General features: G+C 38.1%; 1 protein-coding gene across 3 annotated transcripts in view; it reads left to right on the forward strand.

The window, feature by feature from the left end:
* The window catches only part of ADCY8 (adenylate cyclase 8), a 113323-nt gene extending 100686 nt beyond the window's left edge, over positions 1-12637 (forward strand). For all 3 annotated transcript variants that reach the window (XM_015856336.3, XM_015856337.3, XM_085536978.1), the window contains 4 exons: positions 2559-2705; positions 8300-8392; positions 10787-10901; positions 12034-12637. In XM_015856336.3, the coding sequence (XP_015711822.1) occupies positions 2559-2705; positions 8300-8392; positions 10787-10901; positions 12034-12521 (843 nt within the window). In that variant the 3' untranslated portion in view covers positions 12522-12637. The remainder of the gene's footprint in view (positions 1-2558; positions 2706-8299; positions 8393-10786; positions 10902-12033) is intronic.
* Positions 12638-16377: the final 3740 nt, after the last annotated feature.

Below are 16377 nucleotides of genomic sequence, written 5' to 3' on the forward strand. Positions count from 1 at the left end.
CAGCTGCAGGAAAAATTTTCCACCCAGGAAGTGGTCTAATGCTGAATCAGGGTATCACGGAGGATGTGAAATCTCCACCTTTGGAGTTAGGCAAAGGTCATGAGAATCTTGTCCGACATGCTCTTTCTTCTGATGGCATTCTTCAAAGATCCCTCCAAGCATATGACTCTGGGAAAATAAAACATTTCTTAAAAGAAGATGTAAAAGTCTAACAAAATGACTTTGCAGCTTTAAGATAGTCTTGTGTTGCAGAAGTAATATTGCAGCTCTGTCAGCTAGTATGTAACCTGTACAAGAGCCAGTGGCAGACCCAAAACATCCTACATCTCCAGACCCAAGAGAGTATTTTTGCTGTTTCATACTGCAGGGGTTTGGATTTTTTTGTGCAATTAACAGAGCATCCATTTTGGGAACATAATTTGTGGCTGTGTTTCTAAAGAAAGTTTGCAGTACACACAGAAAAGCTCTGTTAAGTTCAAGATGTGACTGAAGGTCAGTCAGATGGAAGAAAACTCCATAAAATACTCTGCTGAGTCTGTGAATATCCTTAGGGCTGTGTTTGGAGAAAGGATGCTGATGGGATATAAGAAGAGCCAGCATTTGTTTGGGGAAGCAGCAGTAAGACACTTAGTCCTTATCTGAAATAAGGCAAATGCATATTATAACATCTGAGGAAAAGCTGTTCTATTATATAACTTTAGAATTGCATTTTATAACAAAGACGTGACAAATACTTCAAGATTCAAGTTGCCAACAGCGACATATTAATTGTGCAGATTCAAGGCTCCCCTTTTCTGCTTGTACAGTTTGAAGATGGATGTAAGCAGCCAAATTAGATCCAGTGAGAAATCACTGTGTTCTGAAAACGTGATTTCAAATAGCACCTAAGGGAAGATGACATAGTTAGGAGCTACAAGGAAAGACACTTTAGAAATCATCCTCTTGAGGAATTTTGCACCCTGTGGAGATTAAACTCCCATAAAACACTGCTTTTCACATGAGAAAATGTTTTTGTGAAAACAACCAGGTTAGAGTAGTTTGTTTCAAGTGAAGCCAAACCCATTACCAAACATGAAGGTGTTGCATCATGTCTGCATTATGGATTCTCAGGGAATTATCTTTTCACATAAGCACATATGCATGATAACCTTCAAAAGTAAACATGTCTCATGCATCACTATTGTTGTTTCAACTATTTGCCACCAAATTCAGAGTCATCACTTTTGGTTTTTGTAAGACGACTTCCAAGAGTTACTGTACTGATATATGTGTGAGTCTGCTGGCAGTAGCATCTACCGGATCTCAGTACAATCAATCATGCAGTTCAATTCTGACCATGATGTTAATTTCTGCTCTCAAAAATGTATTCTCAAATGAGTAGTGTAAGCATTTTCTCAAGGATACATTATTTCAGTATTGATGTTTCTTACCAAAAATAGAAAAACTGGGAAGCTGAAGACTCAGAATATTTTCTGTCTTCAAAATCTGAGCCTAGTATAATTCTCTCAGCATGCATTCTTCAAGCCTCAACAAACTAGCCTGTGTACTAATTTATATGAAAGGAAACAGAAGTGTCCTTAGATTATGATTACCATGAGACTGTAGATGCTCTTTGGAGGAGGAAATAATAAGGGCAGGATTGGAACCAATTATTTTTTCAGAATTAAAATCTGGCAGTGAAAAGGGGATCTACAAGCTGATCAGCCTCATGTCTGTTCCTGAGAAGATCATGGAACAGATCCTCCTGAAGGAGACGTTAAGACACATGGAAGATTTGGAGGAGCTCTGAGACAAGCAGTATAGCTTCACCAAGGGCAGATCATTTTGGATCAATCTGGTTGCCTTCTATGATGGAATAATGGCATCAGTGGACAAAGGAAAGGCAACTGATGTCACCTACCTGGACTTGTGCAAGGCATTTGACATGGTCCTACACCATTCCTTGTGCCACTGGGGCACACTATGATCATAGCCAGAGTGTTGTTGATGTCTCTATGTCCAGGTGAAGGCTGGTTGTGAGTGGTGTCCCTGGGGATCTGTCTTGGAACTAGTGCACTTCAAAATTTTTTTGAGTGACATAGACAGTGGGATCAAATGTACCCCCAGCAAGTTTGCTGATGACTCCAAGGGACCTGAACATGCACAAAAAGTAGGTGCTTAAGAATATTTTGAGGTTTAACAAGGCCAAGTGCAAGGTGTTGCACTTGAGTCGAGGCAATCACAGATTTCGGTTCAGACTGGGAGAAAAACTTACTGAAAACAGCCCTCCAGAGAAGAACTTGGGGGTCCTGTTTAACAAAAAACTGGACATGACCTAGTAGTGTGATCTTGCAGCCCGGAAGACCAATGTTATCCTGGGCTGCATCAGAAGAGAAATGGTCAGCAGGGAGAGGGAGGTGGCTGTTTTGAACTACTCTGCACCTGTGAGGCCCCATCTGGAAATTCTCTTATTAATGTACTGTGCGTAGAACAAGTAAGCTGTGGAAGTTTAGCACAGAGAACGATTTTCTGATTCCTGTCTTTCAACTCCACCTTGGTTTTCTTCATTGCTCTTTTAGGAATTGTATTCACAGTCTTATGATGCCGTTGGTGTGATGTTTGCTTCTATTCCTGGATTTGCTGACTTCTATTCCCAGACAGAGATGAATAACCAAGGAGTAGAATGTCTACGCTTGCTGAATGAAATCATTGCAGACTTTGATGAGGTAAGACCAACTATTTAAGATAATCTGATAGTTCCTGAATACTAAGTTCTCAAACAGCAAATCAGTCAATATAAATTATAAAATTTGCTATTTTGTTTCAAATAATTTTCAAAGATTTTATTATTCTTTTTTAGCTAGTTGTTTAAATGTTTTTTACTTCAGTTACTACTACAGTTGTCATCTTTTTGATTTAGACTTGCCAAACTTTGGTCTAAAGCCAAGAGAAACTGAAAACAATAGTTACTTGGATATGTGCATATATAATAAAAACCACAACCTGCTCCAGTGTATCTAGTGGTAGAACATGCCTGTATTCTGAAGAAGAAAGGGTAAAGAGATCTGGGAAATGATGATCCAAATCTAAACTGGTAAAGGTATTATTTTGAAGGCAGTGAATGAGTCAGATCAGCACAAAATCAAACACTGAGTTAAGAACAAAAGAGATGACATTTTTACCAATGTCACTTCTCTGGTCATATAGTGATAGAGATGTTAAGCTGATTCCTTTGCTAAGGAATTCAGAGTTGGAGGTGAAAAATTGAAAATGGCACTTGAAACAAACAAACAAACAAGCAAAAAACTATTTATTTAAGTATTCTGTTCATCATGAAGGTAAACAATGTTAATATCCGAAAGAGAGCTGAGGAATCATAGAATCATAAAATCATAGAATGGCTTAGGATGGAAGAGACCTTGAAGATCATAGAATTGTAGAGTGGCTTGGGTTAGAAGGGACCTTTAAGATCATCTAGTTCCAATCCCCCCACTATAGGCAAAGACCTCCCAGCAGACCAGGTTGCTCAAATCCCCGTTCTGCCTGGCCTTGAATGCTTCCATGGCAAGGGAATCCACCTCTGCAGGCAACCTGCTCCAGTGTCACTAAACTGGACTGAAAAGGAGTAAGCACCTGGATAGCAAGAAGTATTTGAGAAACAGTAAAAAAACACATATCCTAGGATGTTCTATCTGTTTTCATCTCAACAGTGTTATTAATTCCTGTCTGCATGATGATAGAGTACCAAATGGAGAAATGAAGGGTGTTTTGTAGGTTTAATTTTAAGACACACTTCAAGGAAGTGGAAGGAATGAGTTTGTTCCCTAAATGGAGCTTTGATCCATATTTCACATCTCACTTTGGAAAAGTGAGAACACTTTCAACCTTTGTTTCTTTTTATTTTTTTTTTTTTGGTTCTCTACTCAAAAGGCACTATTCAATTCATTGAGACTGAACTTTTGAGAGAAAACAGGAATGAATGCTTAGTTTCAGAATATGAATTCCAGATCAGGATTTTAGATCTCTCCAGGGACTACAGTTCAATGAAAATCTGAGATTTAGTGTCATTTCTCTTCTTTTTTTTTTTTCTTTCTTTTTTTTTTTCTTTTTTTCTTTTCTTTCTCTCTCTCTCTCTCTCTCTCTCTCTTTATTTAGTTGTACCTCAGTTCTACTTTAAGCACCTGTCTCTCCTTGAGTATCTAGCCTAAGGTTTTTGTTTTATTTTGTGTTGATTCATTTTGCTTTGAAGAACAGGCATCTCCAATGGCTTCAGAGAAGGTGGCTGAAGAGTGAGATAAAAGTGAAAGACATAACACTGACAAAAAAGATATTAATACTTTTTATCATTACTATTCGGTTCTGGGAAGCTACTATCTAAGGCCTCTCAGAGGTTTTGAAGAATTTATTTTACCTTACTTCTGTAGCTGTCTTCATTTTGTGATTGTAAGGCAAAGGTATAAAATGGAATAATTGGCTTTCCTGCGATTTTCAGAAAACAAAGATGCCTGAATCAAGCCAAAAGATAGAAACTAATTATGAGCTCGGGTTAGGGGATTAACTACACCTTTATTCTTCCTTATCCTGGGACTCCTCATGGGAAGAGTTCAAAGAGTGCTAGCTCATGAAAACTGGATGAGGATCAAGTGTACCAAACTGTGAGACACAATGAAACTGGGGGTTTATTTTTACAAATGAACAGTTACTAAAATTGCCAGTAGGAAGTATAAGAATTCACAGATGCAATGAATCCTTGTGCATTTCAGTAGAAAACTAAACTCTTATTCTACAGGAAGAAGTCTGTCTCCTCCTAAGCTTCTGCTCTGTTTTCCCTATAGGTATAAATACTTCATTCTCATTTCTGAGATCTTGCACAGCTGTCAGCATGCTCTGATTAATAGTTTTGTTTTTCTTTCCAGATCTGATTAAAATGATTATGGCTCAAACTTAATGCAAAGCCTATTGCTATGAATTAATTTAAGATATCTTGTCATGCACTTTCATGTAATCTTCACAGCAGAATTTCATTGCTGCTGAGGTTATTATTGAAGACAAGTTTTTCATCAAAAGCTCTAACATGATAATAATTTGGGTCCCTGACACCTGTTCTGTAACTAATAAAGGACCTAATTAGGAACTGTATTATGTCTCAGATATGTTTAGTTGAATAATAGATATATTCTTGATATGGGTAGTAAATTAAATTATGTGCTCCCCTGATGACTGCTAACCTACCTCCAGCATGGTCATGCCATTAGTTTTCTCTGTCTAAGCGATCTGAAAAGTGATATGCAGAACAGAACCGCTGTGAAGGGAGTAATCCTAGCCATGGAAAAGGAACCAGAAGACATTTTGCAACCACTGTATCAAGGACAGTAATGCTTCTGTGCAACTACTGACTGATGACACTACACTCTGCTTTTCATTATATTTCTTACTGAGATTGTCTACTGTCTTAATAAAGGACCAGAAGCAAAACCTTGAAAGCAGAGCAGATGTACTAGTTATGGAAGTACGTTGATCCCCAACATCACATGAGCAATTCTGCAGAGATATGCAGATATAGAATTCTTAAGACAAGAGTCTGGGACATTGGCGCTTAGTGCCATTTGACATATCTCACATAGTTCTGAATGAAAGCAGCAGTTAAAAAAAATAAAAAAATTAAAAATTAAAAAAAAAAAAGAAAAAAAGAAAAAAGGACATCACTACAAAATACAGTTATACATTATTTCCTATTTTGAAATCAGGCTCAGAGCTACTAAAAGGAACACTTCATACATCAATAAACAAACATGAACATTGCAGATCTACTTGCAGCTTTTAAAATGACACATAACAGAGCAAAACTCATGTTATTAGACATGCTGTACCAAAAAATAATACTGGAATGTTTTTTTTCCTGAAGATTATGAGCACTGATGGATTGTTTTTTTTATTCTGAAATGTAATATTCTTTCTAGCCATTTTAATCTAGCATTTATGTATCTTAGCTACAGTACATTGGGATTTATGCTTTAATAAGAGTTTTTTAGTTCATGGACTCTTTTCCCCTCTTTATCCTTTATCCTGCAGTGATTTACATGGTGTTTATAACAACAGATTCTAATACCTGATGTTGTCACAAATAAGGGTTTCAGCACCAGGGATTCTGCTTTTAGAATTCACTGATTGCAATGCAGTTACGTGGGATGTCCTGAAATGTTCTCTGCTTTACTATCTCTTACATGCATGTGCCACAGGGTCTGGCCTCTGCATAATTTGACTGTACACAAATTGCAGCATCAAGCTATTCATTTATTTTCGGATTTCAACCATGCTGAAGTGTTGGAAAATGTTTCCCGATCTTTCTTGGTAAATTCATGAGTCTATTTAAGGTGTTGCAACAAATAGCAGTAGGAAAGTGATGCAACAAATAGAGTGGGAATATTTTCCCTCAAAATCAATATTCATCATCCTGTCATACTTTGACGAAAGTTGTGGGTAAATAAACCACTATCTGAAAAAGGAAATAAGTTATTTAACAAACAGAATGAAGCAGGAAAAAAATAGAGATTTGCAAACAATCATGAATGAGAAGAAGATAACTTGAGATTATTTGTTCAAAAATGCCTGATTGCCAGTAGGTTTTTTTAGAATAATTTTCTAAGAATAATTTTTAAATAGTTATCATACATTCCATATTGTTGGAACAGGCTCCCCAGGGAGGTGGTTGAGTCACCATCCCTGGATGTGTTTAAAAACCATTCGGATGTGGTGCTCAGGGACGTGATTTAGCGGAGAGCTGTTAGTTAGGGTACTGTGGTTAGGTTGTGGTTGGCTTAAGGTCTTTTCCAACCTGAGTGATACTATGATTGTGCTCTTCATTATTGTTTCTAGAAACCATGTGGAACTGAAAACATAGTCTTTTTTTCAACCAAGACCATTTTTCCCCTACACATTTGCAGCTCTTTTTCAGTCTTTTTCTTTAAGGGAGCAGTTAGAATAACTGTCCATGTAGGAGAGAAATACAGATAATGGGCTTTTCTGGCAGTCAGAAGAAAATGAGAAATGTGTCAAATTTTTGGACTTTCTTGACTTGGAAGAGAGCCATTAACCATTTGGCATTGTGTCCCCTGCACAATGCTGTGCAACCTCCCTTTAGAGGCAGATGGTGCAAAATCTGCACATGAACAGCAAAGCTTCCTAGACCCTGACGCTCTGGCTGACTTACAATGTGGTTAGTTCAATGGCCAGGGGTATCTCATGTTATTCCTTTGGTATGTTTTCCCCTTTGAACAAAATAAAGCTTTTAGTTTTTAATTTACAGGGAACCCAAGTCCACATGGTGGAAAAAGAATGTGTGATAATGTATAAAAGAAGTGGGGAAAGCTTCTTTAAACTTTTTGCCTGACCAGAGCATGTTTTTTTTCATTTAAATCTCAACTATTTTGAATATTTGGTACTAGAAGTTTTATATTTGTTGACTGCAAACAGGTTTAGTGAGGGTTATTTTTGAGAGGGGAAAGAGAATTATCGTTCAAGAGAGGTCATAACCATATTGATGCCTGAATTTACTAGATATCATGCTTCCTATCCATCTTGAAGTGTCCCAGGGTCATATTAACACACATCTTTAAAGCCTGTGATGATGTGATATGTGACCACATCACATACAAATCTCTGCTGTCAATAGTCGAGTTCATAACACAAGGTGGGATTATTTTTCTCAAGGAATGTAAGGCTCTAGCCAAAATTTAATGCAAAGTTCTACACTAAACTGTGAATGTGGGCTTGGAGTAGGCACCAAATTGTCATTCTCACTCCTCTCGCTGCTCTAGTCACTACACTAAATTTATCCTTCCTCTTGCAGACTCCCAATCTGATAAGATTTTTTGTGCCTACTTAGTATATATTGGTGCTTAACAGTATGCATTGGTCCCCTGCATTTTTATTGTAAAGGGTATATACTTAACAAAAGCACAGACTGATTGATCAATGAGTGTACCAGTGTCAAACATGGCAGTTAAACGAAGCATATCCTGCTGGAAGACTTGATCTCCCAAACAAGTGCTTGGAGGCATCTGTGTCCTTCCATTGAATATGTATGATGTTTGAATGAATAAGTGGATTGAATTACCTTCAAGACTGTCCTAATCACCAGAAATGTTTCCAAAAGAGCACTAAATCTAACCAAAGAGGTTTTGGAATATTTTGAAATGATCAAGTGTGCTTATATTTGTATACCAGAATATACACATAATTACAAGTATTTTTTCCTTAAAAGTTACAGAAATTATTGATTTTATTTATTTTTTATTATTATTTTTAACATGCTTATTAGCTACTAGGTGAAGAGAGATTCCAGGATATTGAAAAAATTAAAACAATCGGAAGCACATACATGGCTGTGTCAGGATTGTCACCTGAAAAACAGGTAAAAGAAGAGTCTACTCTAAAACATAAAGCTTTTTATGTGATTGTATTAAAGATTGTTAGTCTTATTGTTTCAGTGTTCATAGAGCTATATTTGCTTGAAGAAATCAGACATTTGGGGCTTCTGGCAAAAACAGTTGCAGTTCTTGATGAATTGAAATGCCATTTGTTTTCTGAACAAGAACCATATGGATTCCTTCTTCAAATTTAAGTTTGTTAGAGAGAAAAAGATCTCCTTTCAATCACAGTGATGGGAAAGTAGAGCAGCATTCTTATACAAGTGCAAGGTCACATTTAAACATTTATTGCAGTGTAACAGGATGATAAACTGTACAGCAGGACAAAGCAGATATGTTACTTCAACTGAGGAACTTCACAGAACCAGAAGTTTGCACATTGCTCTCAATATCAGAATTGGAAACCAAACTAAGGGAAAAATCATGGAACCACAGAATGTTTCAGATTAGATGGAACCTTAAAGACCATCCAGATTTGCCCCCTTTCCATGGGCTAGTTACCAGATCAGGCTGCCAAGGGTCCCATCCAGCCTGGCCTTTAACTCTTCCAGGGATGGAACATACACCGCTTCTCTGGGCAGCCTGTGCCAGTGCCTCATCACACTCCAACTAAAGAATTTCTTCTTAATTTCTAACATAAACATCCCCTCTTTCAGTTTTAAACTTTCCCCCCTTGTCCTTGTCCTGTGTAAAAAGTCACTTCCTGCTTATATGCTAACTTCAAGTACTGCAAGGCAGCAATAAAATTTCCCAAAGCCTTCTCCAAGTTAAACAAGCCAAACTCCCTTGGTATTTCTTCATAGGAGAGGTTCTCCAGCCCTTTGATCATCTTTGTGACCCTCCTCTGGACCTGCTCCTTATCCCTCTTGGGCTGTGGGCTCCAGGTCTGGATGCTGTACTCCAGATGGGGCCTCAACAAGGGCAGAGCAGAGGGAACAATCACCTCCCTCTCCCCGCTGATCACCCCTCTTCTGATGAACCCCAGGATACTGTTGGCGTTCCAGGCTGCAAGTGCACACTGCTGTCTTGTCTCCTGCTTTTTGTCGAACAGGACTCTCAATTCATATTCAGCCACAGAGGACGCATGCACAATCCCAACCATGAACCTAAAATAAACCAGATAGCATCAATATACTCACAATTACACTCGAGCATATGCTTGAAAATGGGGTCCCCAGAGGAATAAGATGAGGTTCTAGAATACTTCCAGTGAGAAGCTGACAGTTTCCAAGATCTGCCTTGCTCGGCAACCAGAGCCAGATCCCAAGGAAGAGCACCACAAGACTGTGCTGCCCCAGGAGTGTGGGAATCACATCTGCCCACACTGATCACAGATACCAGGAAAGCAGCATCCAGAGCTTTATAGTCTGAAAAAAAAAAAAAAATTGTTTATTTACATTATATTATAAAGCATGTGGAGTGTAGCTAGTTGAGCATCTCCAACATGCAGAGTAACAAGTAAGGCTGATAGATAGAAATCCATAAAACTAGGCATGCATGATATTTTTTTCTTACTTTGTTCCATTTAAAATTGCTTCTCTGCAGAGATGAGCAAAGATGTAAACATCAGAAACATAGCAGGTTTCTGCTACACGTCTCCTAACCATTTCTTTTTGCTCTTAATATGTGTAAAAATTCAAAGGAAGAAAATCTTTACTGCATTTTCAACAGTGATTAGTCAATCTTTTGTAAAAGTGTAGTAGTCTAATGAAATTTGTACATATGTTTTAAGCATACTTGCTTTCATATATATAAGTGTATCATTGACAGCATCAGAGAGGTGAGGGCTGCTGAGGGTGGATGGCATACTCTGAATTGAAAGAGGCTGAGGACAACAAATGAGCATGCTGTGAACAGAAAATGTTGATACAAGGGAGATACTTATGATCAGGCTTAAATACCAAAGACGGTTAAAATGGCAAAGAGCTGCACTGCATGATGTGAGGTGGTGCTTGCAGTTCTTCATATTTATGGACTGGAAATTTGTTTAATGAAAGAATTAATTGGATTCACAATAGATAAGGTGATATTGTAACAGTCCTTGGCCAGTCCCAATCCTCTCCATATTTCATTAGCCTTAGATTTCATATGCATTGTTAATTCCTGTGATTTCCTTTCTGATTTTTGATAGGAAATGAATTTCTTTTGTGTTTCAGAGTGAGTTTCTCTGTATCTAAGTATACAAGCATTGTTATATAAGTGGGAAGCATTACTTTACCATTAACACTACCCAACCTCCCTTTGATCTAGCACAGTGAAACTGTTCATTTTGGATTCCAAATCTGTAAGATACTTGTTATGTGTTAGGGATGGATGGAAGCTGTTCTACAGGCAAATGCAAAGCATTTCTAACATATTGTTTTTTAATGGCTCCTCAGCAATGTGAAGACAAATGGGGGCATTTGTGTGCTCTAGCTGACTTCTCCATAGCACTGAATGAAAGTATACAGGAGATCAACAAGCATTCATTTAACAACTTCGAGCTCCGTATTGGTAAGCATTATTCAAGCATTAAATTAAAATGTGCTTTAAATTAAAAAAGGGAATATTAGCTCACTCTAAACTCTGTGTGCAGTACTTATGGTTTTGGAGAAAAACTGAATTCCAGTTCTGACCTGATCTGTCCCAGTGGCAGCGCCTCTAAACTGCTGTGAATTGATATGATCTCAATATGATGGGTCATGGAAAGATTACCTTAATGTATGGCACGTAGCAGGAACAAACCTGATGACTTCTAATGTTGTCTAGGTCAACTGACAAAACAAAAAAAGCACTCAGAAAATCAAGACAGGCTTGGCATTAAAAAAAAATGTTCATCAGTCACAGCATGGAGGGTTTTGGCATCACTATCTGTGCTATCTCAGAGTGCATCCTAACAGTTTAGAACCATGGAAAACTTTCAGGGAACGTGCATCTGTGCCCAGTAAATGTTGATCACTTACAATTAATTTATTACAATTGCAGTAATATTTAAAGATCATTTCTACAATTGATTTATTAAAAAATAATAATAATAGAAAAACTTTGCAAATCCTTCTTCAAAGTTGCTTTTCATTACCACTAAATTCATTTTTTAAATTCCATCATGGAAAAATAATACTAATAATAATAATAATAATAATAATAATAATAATAATAATAATAATAATGTTTTCTGTTTGCCTTGAATTTATTTTTGAATCTATAAGTTTAAACAAATTGCACTAACTACATAGAAAATACATGAATATTTTCACTTCATAGAACAAAAGAATGTCATTTCTTCACTGCATAGCACTGTTAGAGTTGCCTTCAAGAAGTGCAGAATCTGAAAGATTTTTCCTACTTCTTAAGAAATAGTTTGCAGAAAAGTTGGCAATAGCTTGCAGAATACAGGCAATATATAAGTACTGCAATTCCACTGTGATGGACAACCTGTAAAATAGCTTTGAGGATATAATGTTTCATGGTTTTATCTTTCCTGGACTTATTTTGTTCTTTTTGTGTATACCTTTTCCTTAAGCTTAATGATAAGTGTATCTGACCTAGGTTTCTGCTGATTCTGAAGTGCAAATATGGTTTTCAGTCATTCTTGCTTAGCTGGCTATTTCTTCTCTATTTTATTTACTTATTTATTTTTCAATAGGGATTAGTCATGGCTCTGTTGTAGCAGGAGTTATCGGTGCCAAGAAACCACAGTATGATATCTGGGGCAAAACAGTTAATTTAGCAAGTCGAATGGACAGCACAGGAGTTAGTGACAGAATACAAGTGCCTGAAGAAACGTATCTGATCCTGAAGGACCGAGGATTTGCCTTTGACTACCGAGGAGAGATTTATGTCAAAGGCATCAGTGAACAGGAAGGAAAAATCAAAACGTATTTTCTTCTAGGAAGAGTTCAACCAAATCCTTTAATCTTACAACCAAGAAAACTGACTGGACAGTATTCATTAGCAGCTGTTGTACTAGGACTTGTACAGTCTCTTAACAGGCAAAAACAGAAGCAAATCCTTAATGAGAACAATAATTCTGGAATCATAAAGGGACATTATAACCGCAGGACTTTGCTCACCCCTGGTGGATCTGAAGCAGCAGCCCAGGCTGAGGGGGCTGACAAAACTGAATTGCCATAATCAACATTTTGTTTGTGGTTTGGTTTTTTTTGTTTTGTTTTGTTTTTTCGTTTGTTTTTGTATTTCTTTTATATATAAAAATAAATATACAAATAAAAAGGGTTTAATTTTTTTTAGAATATGTGTGATTATTTCATGGCATCATATTTCTATGAGATTCCAGTTTCTCTATTTTAATGAATGGTCTCAGCAACTTTCTCCACTCCTGAATGTCCAACTACATGGGCTGTAAGCACTCTGCTGTGTCAGTTACTCACAAAAAGGGTCAAGAATAAGCTCCCTAAAAAGAGGAACATAACTTGTGTAGGCAGTTAATCATGTGGGATATAAGCAAAGTCAGAAGAATATAGGGCAGGCTCTTTTCACTTCTGGTTATGTTCAAGGCTAGTGGTCTGTTCTCTGCAACAACCAGGAAAAAGCTAGTTAATACAACCAGTGGATTTTAATGTCAGTCCAGATGTGAAGATGTGAGAGATAAGAGAGAGTGCTTTTAGCTAAGCCCACAGATTCCATTGAGGTTTTGTGCTATTAAAAGAGCCTGGAGTGTCCTGCCTAAACACAGGTGTATACAATTGGAGACAGATACCGTGTCAGTCATTACCCACTAGAGATTTACTAAGTGCCCACTCCAGAAAGTCAAGGCTCTCTTCTAGGCACTATGCTGTACCTGTCCATTCCATTTGGAGAGCTCAAATGTACTAACATATCCTGAATGGCTCAAGGAACCTAGGAACCGAGGAACTCCACCTCAGATGACTTGTCTGGAGTCTACAACTGAGTCTATTGTCCTGCTGAAGTACTAATCAAGTTCTCTGGAGTCACTTTCCAGAGCTGAGCTCTTGACCCCTTCTCCAGTCACATCTTTTCCAGAAGAAGGGCTCTTTCAGGCTGTAAAATGAATATGTGTTGAAGCACCACAGGAGACAAATTTCACTGCTCAACTCCCACTTAAGTGCCTCAGGAGGAAGAGAGAGGTTACCCCACTGCAGCAACTGTAGAGAGGGTAACCACCACTAAGTTACCCCCAGTGATTTTTGTGACAGTACAGAGACAGTCCTGCTGGGATGCAACACAGGCAAACTACCTTCTACAAACCCTGCATCAAAAAAAAGTAGATGACATCATTTTAGGATGGCCAAACAGATTTTTTTCTCAAAATAGTAAACATATAACACAGGGTCCTTTATGAATTGGTGTTGCAGTTCATACTGAGCTGTAAACTGCACAAATGAACCTCTCATCAAGCCTGTGTGTTCAAAGGAGCTGGGCTTGTCTCAGTAAAAATTGTCATTCATATAATTCACAGATGGAAGCAGCAGAACCTGCAGTCACACAGCTATCCCCAGACGAGACCATCCGCAATCAATACAACATGTGTATTTGTGTGGAAACAGGCCATGCTTTCTTACAGGCTGTTACTCAGTCGTTAATGAAAAGTGGGATGTATTGAGAGCATCACCAAAGAACAAGGCAAGTTTTTGTAAAAATGGCCATTATGTCTAGGAAATCTCGATTCTACTTTTTATGAGACAGTATTGTTTAAAAATAAAAGACATCAAAACACAAAGCTGTTTAATTGTAGTATGGCAAAAATAATGCTTTTCATTGTAAAGCAATCTGATGAATGGCTATGTTAGACTAAATTTAATCAACTGAATTCTGCTTTAAAAATAGAAAATAATAAAAATGACCAAATAGATTCCAGAGTAAATTATATCACTGGAAGATGGGTCTGTGCACAGAAAGCAAAAAGCAGCCTGAAATGCTATATCCAGTGATGAGGCTGCCAGTAAATGAGCTCTCATTTCAGGTCAATTACTGATTTGAAACCCCACAAATATCATCTCTTTCCACCACGTAGGAATCCTGGAAGCAGAGCCCTTCACTCTGTCCAGGACAGTGTTGATGCTGTAGGAGAGGAAGAAAATTACTGGTTAATATTAGAAACATCTAAACAAATTCCACATTAAAAGTGATATTGGAAGCCCTGAAGAAGGAAATTTGGGCTGGTTTAAACAGCTCATTAAACTCCTGTCCTCTCCTCAGCTGATCTCTCTGCTGGATATGAGTTCAGTCCTTATGTTTCTCTAAGCATTTAATTCTTGCTAAATGCCTATCCCAGCTTAATTCTCACCACTGCTGCCAGCCCCTGTAACAACAGTTAACAGAGAGTGGAAGGTGTTACCTAGATATGATGGGAGACTGGACACTTGAGGGCACCTCCACTGTGTTTCTGCACAGGCCTAAATCTCTTGCTTCTTATCAAAGACACGGGTGTCTTTCTGTGCTATCCTTCTCAACATCCCCATTAGCATAACATGTTCCCAAGAAAAAATGTCTGCTAAAATAGCCTGAGTCTGTGTTGACCAGATAAAGAATGTGCCAAATTAGTTCACTGCCATAAATAACTCTTCAGTGAGGAATTTTACCACTTTCTGCCACAGGTAAATCCCTGTTTAGTACTGTTTGTCTATATTAGGCTGATATTTGTCATCCCAGCAATTACACTGCTTGTTCCTTCTCCTAGTGCGATGGCCTTATAGGTTCAGCAGTCTTACATTCTGTTGTAGCATTTGTTTTCAGAGGAAGAGCAGATATTATTCATGCATTCTGTCTTCTAGTTTTACTCCATGGCTTCATGACATCACTACAGTATTCAGCTTCCCCTCACAATTCTATCTTCAGTGATTTTTGTTTATACAGGATAGAATTGTTCATACCAGTCTCGTACCAATTGTTCATACCAAATCTCCCCTCTTTTAGTTTGAAACCATTTCCCCTTGTGCTATAACAACAGACCCTGCTGAAAAGTCTGTCCCCTTCTTTCAGATAGTCCCCCTTTAGATACTGAAAGGCTGCTATAAGGTCTCCCTGGAGACTTCTCTCCTCCAGGCAGGACAGCTCCATCTCTCTCAGCCTGTCCTCAAATTGAGCTCCATCCCTTGGAACTTTTTGTGTGACTGTTTTCTGGATGTGCTCCAACAGGTCTGTATCTTCCTCTTCTGTACTGAGGGCTCCACATCTGGATGCAGTACTCCAGGTGAGGCCTCACCAGCATGGAAAAGAGCGGCAGGATCACCTTCCTCAACCTACTGGCCGCACTTCTTTTGATGCAGCCCAGAATTCTGTTGGCTTTATGTGCTGCAAGAGCAATCATACAATCAACTGCATCGAGCGAAGTTTATGCCAGTTTTGAAGTATTCATATTTTAATTAAAGCAGGCAGAATATTGACTACTCTGTCCCAAAATCACCTTTACTTAATGCTCTATGTGTGTATTTGCAGTCATTAATCCAATGTTCTAGTAAAGATCACATACATTGCAAGATCGCTCATTTGCAGGACAGTAAACATGTTGATTAATTCATATCATTAATCAATGTTAATACCTGTACAGAAAGTCAGTTACCTAGCTTTATCTCTCAGGATTCAAGAGAGAAAAGAGCTCATTTCTCTGGGGAACAAAACCTAGGTGTGATAGCACTGAAAAGTGTATGCTGACAGATAAAATAAAAAACCAAAGCAGTTCATAGAAATAGCCCTGGCACACACAGGGAAAATATCACTCGCTGACCTCAACTTCAACTCATTCCTGATTACTACACAGTAAAAAGTGCACTGAAAAGTGCAGGAAAAAAAAAAAAAAGAAAAAGAAAAAAAATATATATATGATCCTTCTCTGATTAGTAGAACTTAATCTGCCTTTCCCTAAGTGCTGCAGGAGTCAAAGAGTTTGTGTAAACACAGCTCACAGCAATGGGACCTAAAAGCCAACCAGCCGTTGCTGCAGCACAGGCAGCAGAGAGCCCACACTGCTCCACACTGACTTGATGACCATGCAGGGAAATGATCAGAG

The sequence above is a fragment of the Coturnix japonica genome, chromosome 2 (assembly GCF_054131305.1).
Source record: "Coturnix japonica strain WE chromosome 2, WE-NBRP24, whole genome shotgun sequence".
NCBI classification, from domain to species: Eukaryota; Metazoa; Chordata; class Aves; order Galliformes; family Phasianidae; genus Coturnix; species Coturnix japonica.